At 47.7% G+C, this 20,157-nt stretch overlaps 1 protein-coding gene across 7 annotated transcripts in view; it reads right to left on the reverse strand.

Annotated features, from left to right (window-relative positions):
• The window catches only part of LOC119960015 (coiled-coil domain-containing protein 63-like), a 174,205-nt gene that overhangs the window by 70,571 nt on the left and 83,477 nt on the right, over window positions 1-20,157 (reverse strand). For all 7 annotated transcript variants that reach the window (XM_038788089.1, XM_038788127.1, XM_038788186.1 and 4 more), the window contains 2 exons: window positions 12,261-12,450; window positions 9,656-9,778 (listed from right to left, as the gene is read on the reverse strand). In XM_038788089.1, the coding sequence (XP_038644017.1) occupies window positions 9,656-9,778; window positions 12,261-12,450 (313 nt within the window). The remainder of the gene's footprint in view (window positions 1-9,655; window positions 9,779-12,260; window positions 12,451-20,157) is intronic.

A 20,157-nucleotide genomic window follows, 5' to 3' on the forward strand; every position in this document is an offset into this window, starting at 1 on the left:
CCCTCGGGATCCTCAACTGACCCAGGAACTGCCTCATCCCCTCAAGCCCAACCGGGGGTTCCGATTCGTATAAATTACTGTAGAAATCCTTCAACACCTCATTCACCCCCACTAGTTCCAGGACCGCCTTCCCACCTCCGTTCTTTACTCTCCCTATTTCCCTGGCCGCCTCCCTTTTCTTAAGCTGGTGCACTAACATTCTGCTTACCTTTTCCCCATACTCGTATACCGCTCCCTTTGCCTTCCTCAGTTGTTCCACCGCCTTCCCAAACTCCACCTGTAACCTCTGCCACTCCTTCAGTAACCCCACGTCTGGGGCTTCCGAATACCTCCTATCCACCCGGAGTATCTCCCCAACCAACTTGTCCCTCTCTGCTTGTTCCACCTTTTCTCTATGGGCTCATATCAAAATTAGTTCCCCTCGAACCACTGTCTTCAGAGCTTCCCACACAGTTCCCACTGCCGAGACTTCGCCCATATCATTAATTTCCAGATAACTTTGGATGGACTTGCTCATCTGCCCACAGACCGCCTCATCCTCTAATAGTCCCAAATCCAACCTTCATAATGGGTGCTGCCCTCTTTCCATACTGACTGATAGATTCACCCAATGTGTGGCATGATCCGACACCGTGATTGCCGAATACTCGGTATCCACCACCCCCGGCAGTAGAGCCCTGCTCAGGATAAAAATGTCGATCCGAGAATATACCTTGTGGACATGGGAGAAAAAAGAAAATTCCTTCCTTCTTGGCCGTCCAAACCTCCATGGGTCTACCCCGCCCCCATCTGCTCCATAAACCTCTTTAGTTCCTTCGCCATGACTGGTACCCTCCCTGTCCTAGATTTAGACCGGTCCAATCCTGGATCAATGACTGTGTTGAAATCTCCCCCCATGATCAAATTATGCGACTCTAGGCCTGGGATCTTACCTAATACCCGCCTCATAAATTCCACATCATCCTGGTTTGGAGCATATACATTCACACGTACCACCCGCATCTGCTCAAGCTTCCCACTCACCATTATGTACCTGCCCCCCGTATCTGCCACAATTCTCCCTGCCTCAAATGCCACCCATTTGTTAATCAGGATCGCAACCCCCCCCCCCCCCCCCCCCCCCCCCCCCCCCGGCCTTAGAGTCCAGTACCGAATGGAATACATGTCCAACCCACCCCTTCCTCAATCTGGTCTGATCTAACCTTTAGGTGTGTCTCTTGTAACATTGCCACGTCGGCCTTCAATCCCCTCAGATGGGCGAACACGCAAGCCCTCTTTACCTGCCCGTATAGTCCTCTGACGTTCCAAGTAATCAGTCTACTCGGGGGGGGGGGGGGAGAAGAATACCTGCCACACACCCCCCACCACCCCCACCCCGTTGACTAGCCATTATCCTTCTTAGGCCAGCCTCCAGCTCGCATCTCTCGCCTCCTTGAGCCTGTCCTCGGACATCCGCCGTCCTCAACCTCCCACTTGTCCCCGAGTAACAGTTCCTCCCCTGTCAGCAGAGCAGCTCCCTCCTCCCTCCCCTAGTAACAGCACCAAAAACCCAACCCCCCATATCAAACTTATCACCTGCTCGCCCCCCACTGTGCTTCTGTGAATTAGCTACCCTAGCTAACCTAGTAGCACCTGCCCATGGTGGCAGACATCCTATTTCTCCACCTGAATCGCCCGTTCGTGGATTTCGAGACCCTGCTCCACCCGATCCAATGATGCCTTAGTCGGGTCCAGCGTGCCTTTCTTTAGCTTAGCGAAGCATTCTTAAAAGAACTTCACCAGCTGTACCATCGACCACTGTGCCACCTGCCGAGGGTCCTGTGTCTCTGCCATGCTTTCCTGCGCTGCTGGCTCTACCCGCGTCTTCCTTGCTTGATTATGTCTCCTTACGGCAACTTCTAGTCCAGCTCTCCATACACTGGTGGGGGATTGCTCCTCACTGTCTCACTCTCCGATTTATCCAGTGAAATTCCGAAAAGAAATGCGAGAAAAGGTCCAAAAAGTCCGTCACAAGCGGGAGCTACCAAATGTGCGACCTACTCCTCCATGGCCGCCACCGGAAGTCTGAAAGATTCTTTAATAGAATCATAGAATCCCTACACTGCAGAAGGAGGCCACTCAGCTCATCGAGTCTGCACCGACCCTCTGAAAGAGCACCCCAACTAGGCCCACTCCCCCACCCTATCCCAGTAACCCCACCTAACCTGCACATCCCTGGACACTATAGGGCAATTTATCATCACCAATCCACCTAATCTGCGAATCTTGGACTGTGGGAGGAAACCGGAGCACCCGGAGGAAACCCATGTAGACATGGGGCGAAGGTGCAAACTCCACAAACACAGTCTCCCAAGGCTGGGCCCCTGACGCTGTGATGCAGCAGTGCTAACCACAATATACAAACCCCAACTTCGTCCAGAAAAAGCACCCAACAAGTCCAGTCACAACCCCAAGCCCTCTCCCACATTCTAAAAATCCTACAAAAAATACAAATACAGATGAACTTGACAATGAACAAACAACAAACTTCATAGTCCGTAAGCATTTTAGTTCACCCCCAGTCCGTGCTTCTTGACAAACTCATTTGCATCCTCCGGCACATAAAATTAATAGTTTCTGTCTTTGAAAGTCACCAAGTCGGGTACACCACACCAAACCTCACGTTGCTCTTGTACAGTGCGGCCTTGGCCTTCTTAAAAGCCTCACTCTTTCTTGCCAACTCTGCCCAACATCTTGGTATATTCTGATGACTTGGGGCGGCATGGTGGTGCAGTGGTTTGCACTGCCGCCTCACGGCACCGAGGACCCGGTTCAATCCCAGCCACGGGTCACTGTTCATGTGGAGTTTGCACCTTCTCCCGTGTCTGCATGGGTCTCACCCCCACAACCCAAAGATGTGCAGGGTAGGTATGGAAATGGGCCTTAAGTGGTGATAATAGGATTATCATCATGCTATGGCGAGATTCTGAATTCGCCTCTGGGAGCAGTCTGGTTGCATCACAATCTATTTGCCGCCTGGCGCGGTTCCTGTTTATGGCTCTCCCACGAATCACCGGCTGCGTCACGCTTGAGCGCAAGTGTAACGGGGCCAGAAGATCACGCTCAATGTCTCAGTTGACCACTGAGGTGCCAATGACACAGCAGATGTGTCCGTCATGTTCCCCCCTGCTGAGGCTCGAGTAACTTCTGAGTCTGACAATGATCCTTTGTCCAACTTCTGACTTGGATCATATTTACAGACATTACTCATATGAGGAGACCTTATTCCATGAAACTACACCAATTTCCTCCAAAGAATAAACTAGGCAAAAAGGGACAGAAACAAAGTACACTGGCAGGAGCCACCGTGTGTGTGACTGCTCGCCACATCGCCGCCACTAGAAGTCAATGCAATAAAAGAACTGTAGGGTTGTATGAAGACTTTGTATGAGCAAGTAGCAAAATTTTATAAACGATAAATAGCACAGAAACAGGCCATTCAGCCCAACGAGTCCATGCTGGTGTTTATGCTCCACTCAAGCCATTTCCTATCTTTGTTTATCAAAATCTACCATCATAGAACATATAGAACAGTACAGCACAGAACAGGCCCTTCGGCCCTCGATGTTGTGCCGAGCAATGATCACCCTATTTAAACCCACGTAACCCACGTAACCCGTATCCCAACAATCCCCCATTAACCTTACACTACGGGCAATTTAGCATGGCCAATCCACCTAACCCCGCACATCTTTGGACTGTGGGAGGAAACCGGAGCACCCGGAGGAAACCCACGCACACACGGGGAGGACGTGCAGACTCCACACAGACAGTGACCCAGCCGTGAATCGAACCTGGGACCCTGGAGCTGCATAATTTTCTATTCCCTTGTTATGGGCCAGGGTTTAGAGAGCCGCAAAGTGTATCATGGAGTTCACCTGACCCACAACTTTGAATAGATTGTGGTCATGGGGAGCACACGGCCCTACTCTGCAGGTGTGATGCAACAGAAATCTACACTACTTTTATATTAGAATACTGTTTATTTATGAAACCAGTTAACACTTTATAAACCCACAGTAAACATCTTAACAACTATCAACACCAATAAATCGCCCCAAAAATACAGTACTCTCTAAGTAACTCTTAACCTTTCCTTGCAATATCCTTAAGACAAAAAGAACCCTCTTTACAGAAAGACATCAGGTTTAACTTCAGTACTGAGAACAGTTACCATGTTGAAATCGCCAAATGAACATTCATAAGCTTGCAGAGGTTTATACACATCTTGCTGTGATTGCAGCTTTTCCAAATCTAAAACAAAACTAAACACACCCTGTAGCAAACAACCTAAAGTGAAAGTAAAAGCACAGACAGCCCAGCTCCACCCACAGTCTGACATCACTGATACACTCATTTCTTAAAGGTACATCCACTACAGATATTTTTCATTTCATTTTCGTTTTCATTTTCATTCTAAACACCCATTTCGTAAAGGTACTCTCTCATGACACCCTTCTCTCTCAAATGCTTGTCCAGTTTCCTTGCAAATTATTTTATACTATTTACTTGAAGCACTCCCTGTGGTAGTGAGTTCCACATTCTCACCACTGTTTGTGGAAATATGTTTCTTCTGAATTCCCGATTGGATTTCTTGGTGACTAAATATATGGTAGGTAATTATATGTGGTAGCTAAATATTTCTTACATAGATTAATACTGTGTGATAGTTTGCCTTTAGGAAAGACATAATTTGCATAGTTGTTGCAGATAATCTACTATTTTTCACTATTTCTTCCTGGAAAATAATGGGAGTAGGGGATCAAATTTGGGAAGATGTGATACAGCAAAGAGCAGAGACAAGGCATGAAAGGAAAGTAGTAACATGTGAAATGAAATAGGCTGTAGCAGGTAAAGGGCAGAGTATACCAATCTAACAGTAAGTCAGCAGATAAAGCTAAAGGTCACTAAAATAATAAAAGGGCAAAACTTCAGGTTGTGTATCTGAATGCACAAAGCATTCAAAACAAAACAAATGAACTGAAAGTGCAAATGGAGATAAATAAGTGCAATCTAATAGCCATCACAGAGACAGGATGACATAGATTGGGACTAGAATGTTGAGAGCTATGTGACATTTAGGAAGGACAAAAAGCTAGGGAAAAGTGATTAAAGATGATATAAGCATGGGGACTTCCTTCCGCAATGGTTGCCATGGTATGAGTGGTTGCACACCTCCTGCTCAAAAGCATAGAAAGGAATTCTTTTTCCCCAAAAATGGGAGAAAGTTTGACGGGAAAGTGCAGTTAAATATTGGAGGAGAAGTTACCCCTGAGTGTGGCATGTCTGCTGGTTACCAGCCTGGCAGAAGAAGGTGAAAGACCTGGAAGAGATCTGTAACACAGCAGTTATTAGAAAGATGGCGGAGGGGGAAGGGCCAGTGCAGGTTGGAAAGTCCCAGATGGAACAGTGATGGCTTTCATCAAGGAAGAGTTCCATCAACAAAGGAAAGAGATGCAGGAGGACAGATCGAAGATCATCGAAGGGGCTGTGGCACTCCTGAAGTGTTCCATGGAACCTCATCTGGAGCACTGTGTACAATATTGGTCTCTTTATTTACGAAAGATGTAAATGTGTTGGAAGCAGTTCAGAGAAGGTTTGTGGGACCAATACCTGGAATTGGCGGGATGTCATGAGGAAAAGTTGGACAGGCTAGGCTCTTATCTGCTGGAGTTTAATTGAGTAAGGAAAGATTTGTTTGAAACACATAAGATTCTCGGGTAGCATTGTGGCCCAGTGGTTAGCACTGCTGCATCACGGCGCCGAGGTCCCAGATTTGATCCCGGCTCTGGGTCATTGTCCTTGTGGAGTTTGCACTTTCTCCCTGTGTTTGTGTGGATTTTGCCCCCACAACCCAAAGATGTGGAGGGTAGGTGGATTGGCCACACTAAATTGCCCCTTAATTGGAAAAAAAAAGAATTGGGTACTCTAAATTAAAAAGAAAAAGGAAAAAGAAACATAAGGGGCGCAATTCTCCGCACTCACGACGGTGCGGAGAATAGCGGGCGGCGTAAATTTTTACGGCCATGCTGGTCTGACGCCCTCCCGCTATTCTCCCCCCCCCCCCACGCCCGCCTCCCGACACGAATCGCTGCCCGCCGTAAAGGCAGCCCTTTACGACCGTTTTTAGGAACGTCAAACACACCTGGTCTGACCGTTCGTAAAAACAGCCGTAAAGTCGCGATCTGGGGAACCATGGCACCGATTAGCACGGCAGTACCACGGCCGTGCCAAGGGTGCCATGGGCCCGCGATCGGTGGGCACCGATCGCGGGCAGCGGGTACTTACCCCGCGCACTCTTTATCCTTCCGCCGCCCCGCTGTATCCATTCGCGGGGCGGCTGAGGGGCATACCGGCCCGCGCATGCGTGGGTTTCACGCAAATGCGTGATGACGTCATCCGCGCATGCGCGGGTTGGAGTCTTCCAATCCGCGCATGCGCGGCTGACGTCATGTGCCGCGTCAGCCGTCGCAAACTCTGGCTAGCGGGCTTAACAAAATTCGTTAAGCCCGCGATGCCGGAGTTCACGCCCGCGGGATGCTAGCCCCGACCGGGGACCAGAATCGGTTCCCGGTCGGGGGGGGGCGGAGGCTGGCGTCAAACCCGCCCGTTTTTGACGCCAGCCTCACGATTTCTCCCGGGTGCAGTGTTTTGAATCTTTGGAATTCTCTTTCTCAAGAGGCGGTGGAAGTGGAGTCTTTGAACATTTTTAAGGCAGAGGTAGATAGGTTCTTGATAAGCAAAGGGGTGAAAGGTAATCAGGGCATGATAATGGAGTTAAGTTTAAAATCAGATCAGCCATGTTTGAATGGTGGAGCAGGTTCGAGGGGTAAAAAGTCGTATTCCTGTTCCTAATTCGTATGTTCATGTATCAGTTTTTGGACATAAACCCACATCCATCACCCTGGAGACCAGGAGGAAGGAATTGGTAGGCTCCCGCTTAGGCGGGCAGGGGAGAGCTTTAGGTACCTGGGGGTGCAAGTGGCCAGGGACTGGGGGACTCTCCACAAGCATATTACCAGACTGGTAGATCAGATGGAGGAGGAGTTCAGGAGGTGGGACATGCTGCCATTGTCGTTGGCGGGGAGGGTGCAGTCCGTCAAAATGACAGTGCTTCCAAGGTTCTTGTTCCTTTTTCAGTGCCTGCCCATATTTATCCCCAGGGCCTTCTTTAGGAGAGTGACCGGCAGTATTCTGAGCTTTGTGTGGGCACATGGGACTCCGAGAGTGAGGAGGGTATTCCTGGAGCAAGGAAGGGATAGAGGCGGGCTGGCGCTGCCCAACCTTCTGGGGTACTATTGGGCAGCCAATGTGTCAATGGTGCGTAAATGGGTGATGGAGGGGGGAGGGGCGGCGTGGAAAAGAATGGAGATGGCGTCATGTAGAGGTACAAGCCTGGGTGCCATGGTAACGGCACCGTTGCCGCTTTCCCCCAAGAGGGTTACCACGAGCCCGGTGGTGGCGGCGACCCTAAGAATCTGGGGACAGTGGAGACGGCATCGGGGGGAAACAGGGGGCTCGATGGAGGCTCCACTGGGTGGCAACCATCGGTTCATCCCGGGGAACACGGAGGGGGGATTCAGGGGATGGCAAAGGGCGGGCATCAGCAAATTGAGGGACCTGTTTATTGGCGGGAGGTTTGCGGGCCTGGGGGAACTGGAAGATAAATTTGGCCTTCCCCAGGGGAACATGTTCAGATACCTGCAGGTAAAGGCGTTTGCTAGGCGACAGGTAGAGGGATTCCCTTTGCTGCCCTCGCAGGGGACGATGGACAGAGTGCTTTCGGGGGTGTGGGTCGGAGAGGGGAAGGTGTCTGACATCTATAAGGTAATGCAGGAGGTGGAGGAGTCGTCAGTGGAGGAGCTGAAGGCTAAACGGGAGGAGGAACTCGGGGAGCAGATAGAGGATGGGACTTGGGCGGAGGCCTTGGAGAGAGTCAACTCCTCCTCCTCATGTGCGAGGCTTAGTCTCATCCAATTTAAGGTGCTGCACCGGGCCCATATGTCCGGGACTAGGATGAGTAGGTTCTTCGGGGGTGAGGACAGGTGCACCAGATGTTCGGGGAGTCCTGCGAACCACGCCCATATGTTCTGGGCATGCCCAGCACTGGAAGAATTCTGGAAGGGGGTGGCGGGGACGGTGTCGAGGGTGGTTGGATCCAGGGTCAAACCAGGGTGGGGACTCGCGATTTTTGGGGTTGGGGTGGAGCCGGGAGTGCAGGAGGCGAAAGAGGCCGGTGTCCTGGCCTTTGCGTCCCTAGTAGCCCGTCGAAGGATTCTGTTACAATGGAAGGATGCAAGGCCCCCAAGCGTGGAGACCTGGATCAGTGACATGGCGGGATTTATAAAATTGGAAAAGGTCAAATTTGCCCTGAGAGGATCAATACAAGGGTTCTATAAACGATGGCAGCCTTTTCTGGACTTCCTGGCTCAGAGATAGGTAACTGGGTCAATAGCAGCAGCAACCCGGGGGGGGGGGGGGGGGGGGGGGGGGGTGCATTATTGTAGTGTTGTAGTGTTTATTCTGTAACTTTATAGTGTGTTAATTTGCGTTGTTGTTAAAATGCTGGGTTGTTCATGGGGATGGGGCGAATGTATATGATTGTTAATATTATTGTTATTTTCGGTATTTTACTAAGGTGCGTTATTGTTGTATAAAATCAAAATTTCTCAATAAAAATTATTTAAAAAAAATAATAAACCCACATCCATAACATTTAAGTATATGTGCCATGAGTGATTTCATTCAATTTGTACTTGGTCCAGACTTTACAATGCACATCCCATTCTCATATATATCCAACCATGGACAGAATGACATTTCAAATGTGGACAGGTTACAATCTGCTTCTAGATTCTGATATCTTAGTTCATCAGACCTCTCCATCTTCCTTATAGTGGGTCAACTATTCTTATATCTGTTTCTAGGTAGCAACATTCAATCTTGCTCACAACTGTTGCCAGGCACTGACAGCTTCTAGGGATGTCATTTGGATCACCAATCAAGGCACGTCCGTTTCCATCTGCACCACGCACCAGCATTTTAACTTATGTTTTTTATTTAAAGTATCCAATTCTTTTTTTTTTCAATTAAGGGGCAATTTAGCGTGGTCAATTCACCTACCCTGCACATCTTGGGGTTGTGGGGGTGAGCCCCACACAGACATGGGAAGCATTTTAACTTCATTGGACATGAGAGTATCGGAGGTTGCAGCACCCAACCATTTACCTGGAGACTCCATTTTGGGTCCAACATTGGTTTCACTCTTATTGACTCATATGCCTACCAGTTACTGCATCCCCCCCACCCACCCTATGTTATTTTAAACATAAAATTCTAGCTGGAACAGACTAGCAGTGTGCTACCAACAATTAGCATATCTGGAAGCTCATAAAATGACACTGTCATTTGACTAATTTTCCAACTTGATTATTCCACTGTACTACAGAAAGAAGACAGTATTGATATTAAATTTAATCTGCATCACTTGCACCATCTGACATTTTGTCATATGAATTGCTTGGGGTGATGATAATCAAAACTTTTGATTTCTAGCTACATTAAAATCATTCAAAAACAACTTTATTGATTAGAAGTCTCATATACATAAACCTACCAAGTTCAGTTGATTCTCCAACGTCTGTATTTGTTTTTGCAAATGTCTCCGTCGTTGATGGACACTCCTCAATCCTCCAATAGACATCTTTTGCTTATTAATTTTATCTTCTTGCTCTCTTATCTGTACAACAAGGATATCTGGTGTGCAATTGCTTTTAAGTATTTATGAGTGTTTTATGTATTCATGTTTTATGGCTGCAACATTTTTCTACAGAACGAGAATATTTCTAGCTAATACATGTATAAGATCAAGCAATCCCTTTTTTACATTGTTCAATGTGAGAGACAGTAATCTGATAAGATAAGTGAATGAAATCCAACATACAAACATCTTTCAGTTAAGATGACAATAGAGGTTTACAGCATGAAAACAGGCCCTTGGACCCAACTTGTCCATGCCACCCAGTTTTTACCACTAAGCTAGTCCCAATTGCTCACATTTGGCCCATATCCCTCTATACCCAGCTTCCCCATGTAACTGTCTAAATACTTTTTAAAAGACAAAATTGTACCCGCCTCTAGTACTGCCTCTGGCTGCTCGTTCCAGACACTCACCACCCTCTGTGTGAAACATTTGCCCCTCTTGACCTTTTTGTATCTCTCCCCTCTCACCTTAAACCCATGCCCTCTAGTTTTAGACTCCACTACCTTTGGGGAAAGATGTTGATGATCTACCTTTTCTATGCCCCTCATTATTTTATAGACCTCTATAAGATCACCCAACCCATCAAGTCCCGGTAGCATCCTAGTAAATCGTTTCTGCACTATTTCTAGTTTAATAATATCCTTTCTATAATAAGGTGACCAGGACTGTACACAATATTCCAAGTGTGGCCTTACTAATGTCTTGTACAACTTCAGTAAGACGCCCCAATTCCTGTATTCAATGTTCTGACCAATGAAACCAAGCATGCCGAATGCCTTGTCACCAACCTGTCAATCTGTGACTCCACTTTCAAGAAGCTATGAACCTGTACTCCTAGGTCTCTTTGTTCTATAACTCTCTCCAACTCGTTCAGAACAGCACACAAGGGAATCAAAGGCATCTGCTGCCCTGTATCTTAACTTTAGAGTCATTGAATCATAGAATTCCTGCAGTACAGAAGGTTGCCATACACTAGGGGCTGGTTTAGCTCACTGGGCTAAATCGCTGGTTTTTAAAGCATACCAAGCAGGCCAGCAGCACGGTTCGATTCCTGTACCAGCCTCCCTGGACAGGCGCCGGAATGTGGCGACTAGGGGCTTTTCACAGTAACTTCATTGAAGCCTACTCGTGACAATAAGCAATTTTCATTTTCATTTCATTTCATTTCATTTCATTTCATTTGGCCCGTTGAGTCTGCAACAACCCTCCAAAAAAAGCAACCCCATCTAGGCCCACTCCCCCATCCTATTCCTGTAACCCCCATGACCCCAGCTAACACTTTGGACACTAATGGGCAATTTAGCATAGCCAATCCACGTAACCTGCATATGTTTGGACTGTGGGAGGAAACCGGAGCACCAGGAGGAAACCCACAGAGACTTGGGGAGAACGTGCAAACGCCACGCAGTCACCCATGGCCGGAATTAAACCGGGGTCCCTGGAACTGTGAGGCAGCAGTGTTAACCATTGTGCTCCACGGACATATGCTAACAATCAGGAACAAAGCAGAAACCGAAGAAACAAGCTTTCTGCTCATCAGCCCAGCCCCTACATTAAAAAAATTAAAGAGAAATCAACAAAAAGGCATTAATTTATTTGTAATTTAAACTCAGTAAAGGGGTGGTTTGAACTTCGCAATTGCAACCTACAACAATGAGGAGCCGAATAGAAAAATCCCAAGGGGAACTGGTGAGATCTTGAAGAAGCAGTCACCCCAAACTACTTCACATATCTCATAGACACACTATTGGAGGCTTGGGAACAGGTTTCCTTAAATAAATACTTTTCATAACCTAATAATTTCATGATGGAAATATTATTCCTGCTGATACTGACTGCAATGACTCTTGCAGTTTTCAACAAAAAAACTTAATAATAAATCCATCTCCAATAACCAACTTGCATTAGGTGAGATTGTCTGACCATTCTTTGCCAATGATAAGTTGATCATAAGTTGTTTTGCACTAATAGACCACAAAATCTCCCTGTCCTACTTTTCCTCACTGTGGTAACCTAACTGAGACAGAATCTGTAAACAAACATCATTTGAATCATTTTTAAATGTGAAAAGTCAGTAGTGCACAATGAGTGGGTAGAGCTTGTCCCTGCCTTGCAGTAACAAATTGTCCTCCATTTATGAAGAAGATATTTGGGGAGATAAATTACTTTATATTTCAAGTGGGACCCTTTCTTAGAATCTTCACACGAGAAGAGTTATTCTGTCTAAAATGCTCATCTCTTCTTTCTGTACTTCCAACATTTTGTTTCTGTTTCAGACTTCCAACAGCCCATCCTATCAATCCATGGTATTGTGCATCAATGCTCCAGTGCAATATACAATATTTTTGTTTCACCCGTTAAATGGTTGATCCAATGCTTTGATTCAAATATTTGTGTAAACTTCAAAATACAATTTCATTAATGTGTAGGGAACACATTCAAGTTCCCAGAAGCATACCTGAGCATCAAGCTTAGCAATCAGATTCTTTTCCTGCTCAGCAAGGCAGTCATACTCCTCTTTGCTTTGCATCAAGATCTTTATCTGTGCTGAATCGCTAACATCCTTTTGTATATTCTGCGGAGCTGTGACAAGGGCGATGCTTGTTGCTAGATTTTCATGTTCGCGCTGCAAAATATTTAGCTCCCGTCTGCAAAAAAGTAAAGTTCCAATGGCATTTTAGAAACATGAATCCCTTCTACTCAGGACCCATGCAGTCCATTTACTCTTTGCATGGCTTTTCTAGTCCTGCTGCACCATGTTATTTATAAATAACTTCTCCAGTTATAGTAAGAGTACACTTCATGTCCTTTTGGCTGAGAGAAAACTACTGTACAATTTTTACTCACACGGTAGGCGGTGGAGAAGCGTGTTGATCATCCTGCTGACAAATATCTTTCAGACTTGAAGTTGTTAAATAACAAAGTGCATCTAAAATGAAGTTTCAGCTTCAAAGCTGACCGCACAATATAAAGATTAAAGCTAATTACTGCAGCAGCTAGAATCTGAAACAAAAACAGAAAATGCTGGACAATCGGCACAGGTCTGACAGCATCTGTGGAGAGAGAATGGAGCTAACGTTTTGAGTCTGGATGACTCTTTGTCAAAGCTTTGGGTCTATGAGGACACAATAATGGCCCAGCGAAGTTGGCATGTAAGCGCACGCAGCGGCGCCCTGGCCATTCCTGGGGTGGAGCAAAGCCGACAGGGAGCTTCTGGTGTTCCTAGCATGCCGAGCACTGTTTTACCACTTTCTTGATGTCGCCATTGAGATCAGGCCGCCATTTGAGCATCTTCAAGATACCAGGGTGTCCACTATGCAGATCCAACAGGATCATGCGTCAACCTGGCCGCGGAACAACCACCCGTGCTCCCCACAGGAGGATACCATCTTCCATGCTCAGCTCTGTTTGCTTCATAAGGTTGGGCTCAGGATGGGGCTTCCTTGCAACCTGCCATTCAAGACGATGTGGCACAGTTTTGTCTGCATGGAATCTCTCTGAGTCCACTTGCGGATGTGCATGGCTGTGATGTGACCATCAATTCACTCGGAACACGATTGGAAGTAAACTGTGGTTTTAATAGTCTTACAACTGAGCCTGCCTGTGGCCAGAAGAACTGAGGGCAGGCTCACACGGCTGCAGCACTTTATACTTCTGGTAGTGGGAGGGGCCATGGGCGGAGCCAAGGGTGAAGCCCTGTACAAGCTTCTCATCTCCCCCTATGGGCAGAGCCGCACAACGGCTCCAGACAGAGCCCCCCAGGACATAATACTATACAATACAGTGTGAATTACATTCACCACAGGTTGTCACAGGCGGAATGCCCATAAAGTTCAAAGTGAACACGACTTTGTCCGTTATTGGTGGAGAAGGGGACTCACAGGCAGTGGGAGTTGACTGAGGGGGTCTGCGTTTGCTATCTGTACTCCCAGGTGATACGCAGCGTTGGATCTGGGCCAAGGTTAACGGAGGAATCTCCTTGTCCTCCTTGAAAAGGCCCAGCAAAGGCTTATGGTCAGTGATAAGAAAAAAATGGCACCCATACACATACTGATGGAACTTATTCATCATGTATATCACGGCAAATACTTCTTTCTCTACTTGGGCTTAGCAGCACTCTGCACCAGCCAATCTCCTGGACGCATATGCTATTCAACGTTCTGTGCCATCGTCCTGCTCCAATGCCACATAGGGAGGCGATCATGTGAGGAAAAGTGACCTTGAAGGATTGTAGTGACAACAGCTGAGAGGACAATAACTGCCATTTTATCCTGGCAAATGCTTCCACTTGTGATGCTCCCCATGCCTATTTTTGGTTCTTTTTCAGCAATGTGTGCAGGGGTGTCAATAGGGTGGGTAGGTTTGAGATTAAAATCCCAGAGTAGAGGGACTTCCGGTGGCGGCGATGCCCGAGTGAGCCGCACATTCAGCAGGCTCTCACTCCGGCGGTCGTTTAGGGGCTGATTCCCCGCGATAGCAGGACCACGGACCTGAAGGAAGGCGGCAGCGAAAGTGCTGAGGAGCGGGCTGCGGCACATGGAACAGCGGGAGTCCAGGAGGCAGAAGAAAAAAGAGAAAAAGGGACAGAGGCAAGGACCTGAAGAAACTTACCTGGAACCTAAGATGGCGGACACACGGACCCTGGACTCAGCAATCCAGCAGGCGCTGGATAACATGCTCCAGGTAATGAAGTCCAGTTTTGAAGCGCTGAAGCGGGACAGCTTGGACCCAATCCAGAAAGCGGTGGATCAGCTGAACCAGAGGCTGGATGCGCAAGATGTTAAAGTTAAGGAGCTGGGAGAGGCGGTGGAGGAGCAGGCGGATGCGCAGACGGTTGCGGCGTTAGAAGTTGACGGGCTGAAGGAGCGGCAGAGAAGGCTGCTGGACAGAGTGGAGGAGCTGGAGAATAGAGCCCGCAGGAATAACCTGAGGATGGTCGGCCTCCCGGAGGGGGCTGAGGGAGCTGATGCCGCAGCGTTTGTAGCAGACCTGTTTAAGCAGCTGATGGGGGCCGAAGCCTTTCCGCGACCGCCGGAGCTGGAGGGGGCATACAGAGTGCAGGCAAGGCAGGGGCGGCCGGGCAGACCCCCCCCCCCCCCCCCCCCCCCCCCCCCCCCCTCCGCCCGATGGTGATTAGGTTCCACAGCTTCGTGGACAAGGAGCGGGTGCTGCGGTGGGCAAAGAGCACCAGGAGCAGTACGTGGAACAACAGTGTCCTCCGCATTTACCAGGACCTAAGCCAGGAGGTGGCTCGGCGGCGAGCAGCCTTTAACAATGTCAAGGAGGTGCTGTTCAAGAAGCACGTGAAGTTTGGTCTGCTGTTCCCGGCTCGCCTATGGGTCACGCACCAGGGTCAACACCACTACTTCTCCGAGCCTGAAGAAGCAATGGATTTTGTGAGGGATAAGGGGCTGGTCCCGAAAAGAGGCCCCACGGATGCAAATTAGGGCCCGAGGTCTACCGTGGGAAGGTACGCCGAATGGGCCTGGGCTGCTGTTCAACGGTTTGCTGGGTCAAAGGTGCCAAGCGGAACATTTGGGACTCTTTCCTTTGTTCATGGACATTGGTTTGGGGGTTTTCTTTTCTCTTTTGTTTTTGTTTTTTCCTCTTTTTCCTCTTTTTTCCTTTTTGGGCGGATTTATACTTTCTGTGCAGCTCGCGGAGGACACTGGAGCCGGCACGGTAACGAAGGGGGGCCGGTCAGCAAGAGGGGCCAAGGATGTGGGTTGAGGGTTTTTTGGTTTTTGTTTTTTTTTGTTTTGTTGATGTCCATGCCTTCCTGTGCCAGTGAGTTTGCTCCAGTGGGTTGGAGAGGGGGATGGGGCGCCGGGGAGTGGGGAGGAGGACGGGGAAACAATGGGAATGAGACAGGAAGGCGCCAGAGTGTTAAGTCACCGGGCTAGCAGATTGGCTAGACAAGGGAGTCAGGTGGGAGGGGAGATCACAGCCAGTGGATGGCAGGGGTGGGGGATGTGGTTAGGCGGGGGGGGGGGGGGGGGGGTTGTTCTGCTGACGTGGGAGGGACTTGAAATAGGCCCGAGAAAGGCTATGGCTGACCAGCGTTGGGGGGGGGGGTTGTGCCCCCCGACCAGGCTGATCACCTGGAACGTCAGGGGACTGAATGGGCCGGTTAAGAGGGCGCGGGTGTTCGCGCACTTGCGCGCTCTGAGGGCGGACGTAATTATGTTGCAGGAGACACATCTGAAAGTGTCAGACCAGACCAGGCTATGGAAGGGCTGGATTAGCCAGGTCTTCCACTCGGACTTGGACTCAAAGTCAGGGGGGTGCCAATCATGATCAACAAGCGGGTGCAATTTGAGGCGGAGGGCATAGCCGCAGACAGGGGGGGGCATATACCTGATGGTACGAGGCAGACTGGAGGGGAGAAGAGTGGTGCTGGTGAATATATATGCCCCGAACTGGGATGACGTGGACTTCATTAAAAGCGTGCTGGGGAAGATCCCAGACCTGGACTCTCGCAGGCTAATAATGGGGGGGGACTTTAACATGGTCCTTGACCCGGCTTTGGATCGGTCGTGTCCCAGAACGGGTAGACTTCCAACAATGGCAAGGGAGCTGAAAGGGTTTATGGAGCAAATGGGGGCAGTGGACCCCTGGAGAGATAGACAGCCAACAGGAAGAACATGAGAACATAAGAACTAGGAGCAGGAGTAGGCCATCTGGCCCCTCGAGCCTGCTCCGCCATTCAATTAGATCATGGCTGATCTTTTGTGGACTCAGTTCCACTTTCAGGCCCGAACACCATAACCCTTAATCCCTTTATTCTTCAAAAACCTATCGATCTTTACCTTAAAAACATGTAATGAAGGAGCCTCAACTGCTTCACTGGGCAAGGAATTCCATAGATTCACAACCCTTTGGGTGAAGAAGTTCCTCCTAAACTCAGTCCTAAATCTACTTTCCCTTATTTTGAGGCTATGTCCCCTAGTTCTGCTTTCACCCGCCAGTGGAAACAACCTGCCCGCATCTATCCTATCTATTCCCTTCATAATTTTAAATGTTTCTATAAGATCCCCCCTCATCCATCTAAATTCCAATGAGTACAGTCCCAGTCTACTCAACCTCTCCTCATAATCCAACCCCTTCAGCTCTGGTATTAACCTAGTGAATCACCTCTGCACACCCTCCAGTGCCAGTACGTCCTTTCTCAGTAAGGAGACCAAAACTGAACACAATACTCCAGGTGTGGCCTCACTAACACCTTATACAATTGCAACATAACCTCCCTAGTCTTAAACTCCATCCCTCTAGCAATGAAGAACAAAATTCCATTTGCCTTCTTAATCACCTGTTGCACCTGTAAACCAACCTTCTGTGACTCATGCACTAGCACACCCAAGTCTCTCTGCACAGTGGCATGCTTTAATATTTTATCGTTTAAATAATAATCCCGTTTGCTGTTATTCCTACCAAAATGGATAACCTCACATTTGTCAACATTGTATTCCATCTGCCAGACCCTAGCCCATTCACTTAACCTATCCAAATCCCTCTGCAGACTTCCAGTATCCTCTGCACTTTTCGCTTTACCACTCATCTTAGTGTCATCTGCAAACTTGGACACATTGCCCTTGGTCCCCAACTCCAAATCATCTATGTAAATTGTGAACAATTGTGGGCCCAACACGGATCCCTGAGGGACACCACTAGCTACTGATTGCCAACCAGAGAAACACCCATTAATCCCCACTCTTTGCTTTCTATTAATTAACCAATCCTCTATCCATGCTACTACTTTACCCTTAATGCCATGCATCTTTATCTTATGCAGCAACCTTTTGTGTGGCACCTTGTCAAAGGCTTTCTGGAAATCCAGATATACCACATCCATCGGCTCCCCATTATCTACTGCACTGGTAATGTCCTCAAAAAATTCCACTAAATTAGTTAGGCATGACCTGCCCTTTATGAACCCATGCTGCGTCTGCCCAATGGGACAATTTCTATCCAGATGCCTCGCTATTTCTTCCTTGATGATAGATTCCAGCATCTTCCCTACTACCAAAGTTAAGCTCACTGGCCTATAATTTCCTGCTTTCTGCCTACCTCCTTTTTTAAACAGTGGTGTCACGTTTGCTAATTTCCAATCCACCGGGAACACCCCAGAGTCTAGTGAATTTTGGTAAATTATCACTAGTGCATTTGCAATTTCCCTAGCCATCTCTTTCAGCACTCTGGGATGCATTCCATCAGAGCCAGGAGACTTGTCTACCTTTAGCCCCATTAGCTTGCCCATCACTACCTCCTTAGTGATAACAATCCTCTCAAGGTCCTCACCTGTCATAGCCTCATTTCTATCAGTCGCTGGCATGTTATTTGTGTCTTCCACTGTGAAGACCGACCCAAAAAACCTGTTCAGTTCCTCAGCCATTTCCTCATTTCCCATTATTAAAACTCCCTTCTCATTCTCTAAAGGACCAATATTTACCTTAGCCACTCTTTTTGTTTTATATATTTGTAAAAACTTTTACTGTCTGTTTTTATATTCTGAGCAAGTTTACTCTCATACTCTACCTTACTCTTCTTTATAGCTTTTTTAGTAGCTTTCTGTTGCCCCCTAAAGATTTCCCAGTCCTCTAATCTCCCAGCAATCTTTGCCACTTTATATGCTTTTTCCTTCAATTTGATACTCTCCCTTATTTCCTTAGATATCCACGGTCGATTTTCCCTCTTTCTACCGTCCTTCCTTTTTGTTGGTATAAACCTTTGCTGAGCACTGTGAAAAATCGCTTGGAAGGTTCTCCACTGCTCCTCAACTGTTCCACCATAAAGTCTTAGCTCCCAGTCTACCTTAGCTAGTTCTTCTCTCATCCCCTTTTAATCTCCTTTGTTTAAACACAAAACACTAGTATTTGATTTTACTTTCTCACCCTCCATCTGTATTTTAAATTCCACCATATTGTGATCGCTCCTTCCGAGAGGATCCCTAACTATGAGATCATGAATCAATCCTGTCTCATTACACAGGACAAGATCTAGGACCGCTTGTTCCCTCGTAGGTTCCATTACATACTGTTCTAGGAAACTATCGCGGATACATTCTATAAACTCCTCCTCAAGGTTGCCTTGACCGACCTGGTTAAACCAATCGACATGTAGATTAAAATCCCCCATGATAACTGCTGTACCATTTCTACATGCATCAGTTATTTCTTTGTTTATTGCCTGCCCCACCATAACGTTACTATTTGGTGGCCGATAGACTACTCCTATCAGTGACTTTTTCGCCTTACTATTCCTGATTTCCACCCAAATGGATTCAACCTTATCTTTCATAGCACCGATGTCATCCCTTACTATTGCCCGGATGTCATCCTTAAATAACAGAGCAACACCACCTCCCTTACCATCCACTCTGTCCTTCCGAATAGTTTGATACCCTCGGATATTTAACTCCCAGTCGTGACCATCCTTTAACCATGTTTCAGTAATGGCCACTAAATCATAGTCATTTACGATGATTTGTGCCATCAACTCATTTACTTTATTCCGAATACTACGAGCATTCAGGTAAAGTACACTTATGTTGTTTTTTTTACCTCTGTTTTGAATCTTAACATATCCAGTTTTATTCCTTTTGTTATTACTGGGCCTATTCACTGAGCTCCCCTCAGTCACTGTACCTTGTACTGTCGCCCTTTTAGATTTTTGACTATGTCTTCTCTGCCTTGCACTTTTCCCCTTACTTCCTTTTGCTTCTGTCCCTGTTTTACTACCTTCCAACTTCCTGCATCGGTTCCCATCCCCCTGCCACATTAGTTTAAACCCTCCCCAACAGCTCTAGAAAACACCCCCCCTAGGACATCGGTTCCAGTCCTGCCCAGGTGCAGACCGGGTTTGTACTGGTCCCACCTCCCCCAGAACCGGTCCCAATGCCCCAGGAATTTGAATCCCTCCCTCTTGCACCATCTCTCGAGCCACACATTCATCCTATCTATCCTGACATTCCTACTCTGACTAGCTCGTGGCACTGGTAGCAATCCTGAGATTACTACCTTTGAGGTCCTACTTTTTAGTTTAACTCCTAACTCCCTGAATTCCGCTTGTCGGACCTCATCCCGTTTTTTACCTATATCGTTGGTGCCTATGTTCACCACGACTGCTGGCTGTTCACCCCCCCCCCCCCCCCTCCCAGAATGTCCTGCAGCTGCTCTGAGACATCCTTGACCCTTGCACCAGGGAGGCAACATACCATCCTGGAGTCTCGATTGCGTCCACAGAACCGCCTATCTATTCCCCTTACAATCGAGTCCCCTATCACTATAGGGGCTACTCGTTTTACTCACACGTCCATAAAGTATATTCTAGGATAGATTTCTTCGTACTAAGCAGGG

This window comes from Scyliorhinus canicula, chromosome 1 (genome assembly GCF_902713615.1).
Source record: "Scyliorhinus canicula chromosome 1, sScyCan1.1, whole genome shotgun sequence".
Classification (NCBI taxonomy): Eukaryota; Metazoa; Chordata; class Chondrichthyes; order Carcharhiniformes; family Scyliorhinidae; genus Scyliorhinus; species Scyliorhinus canicula.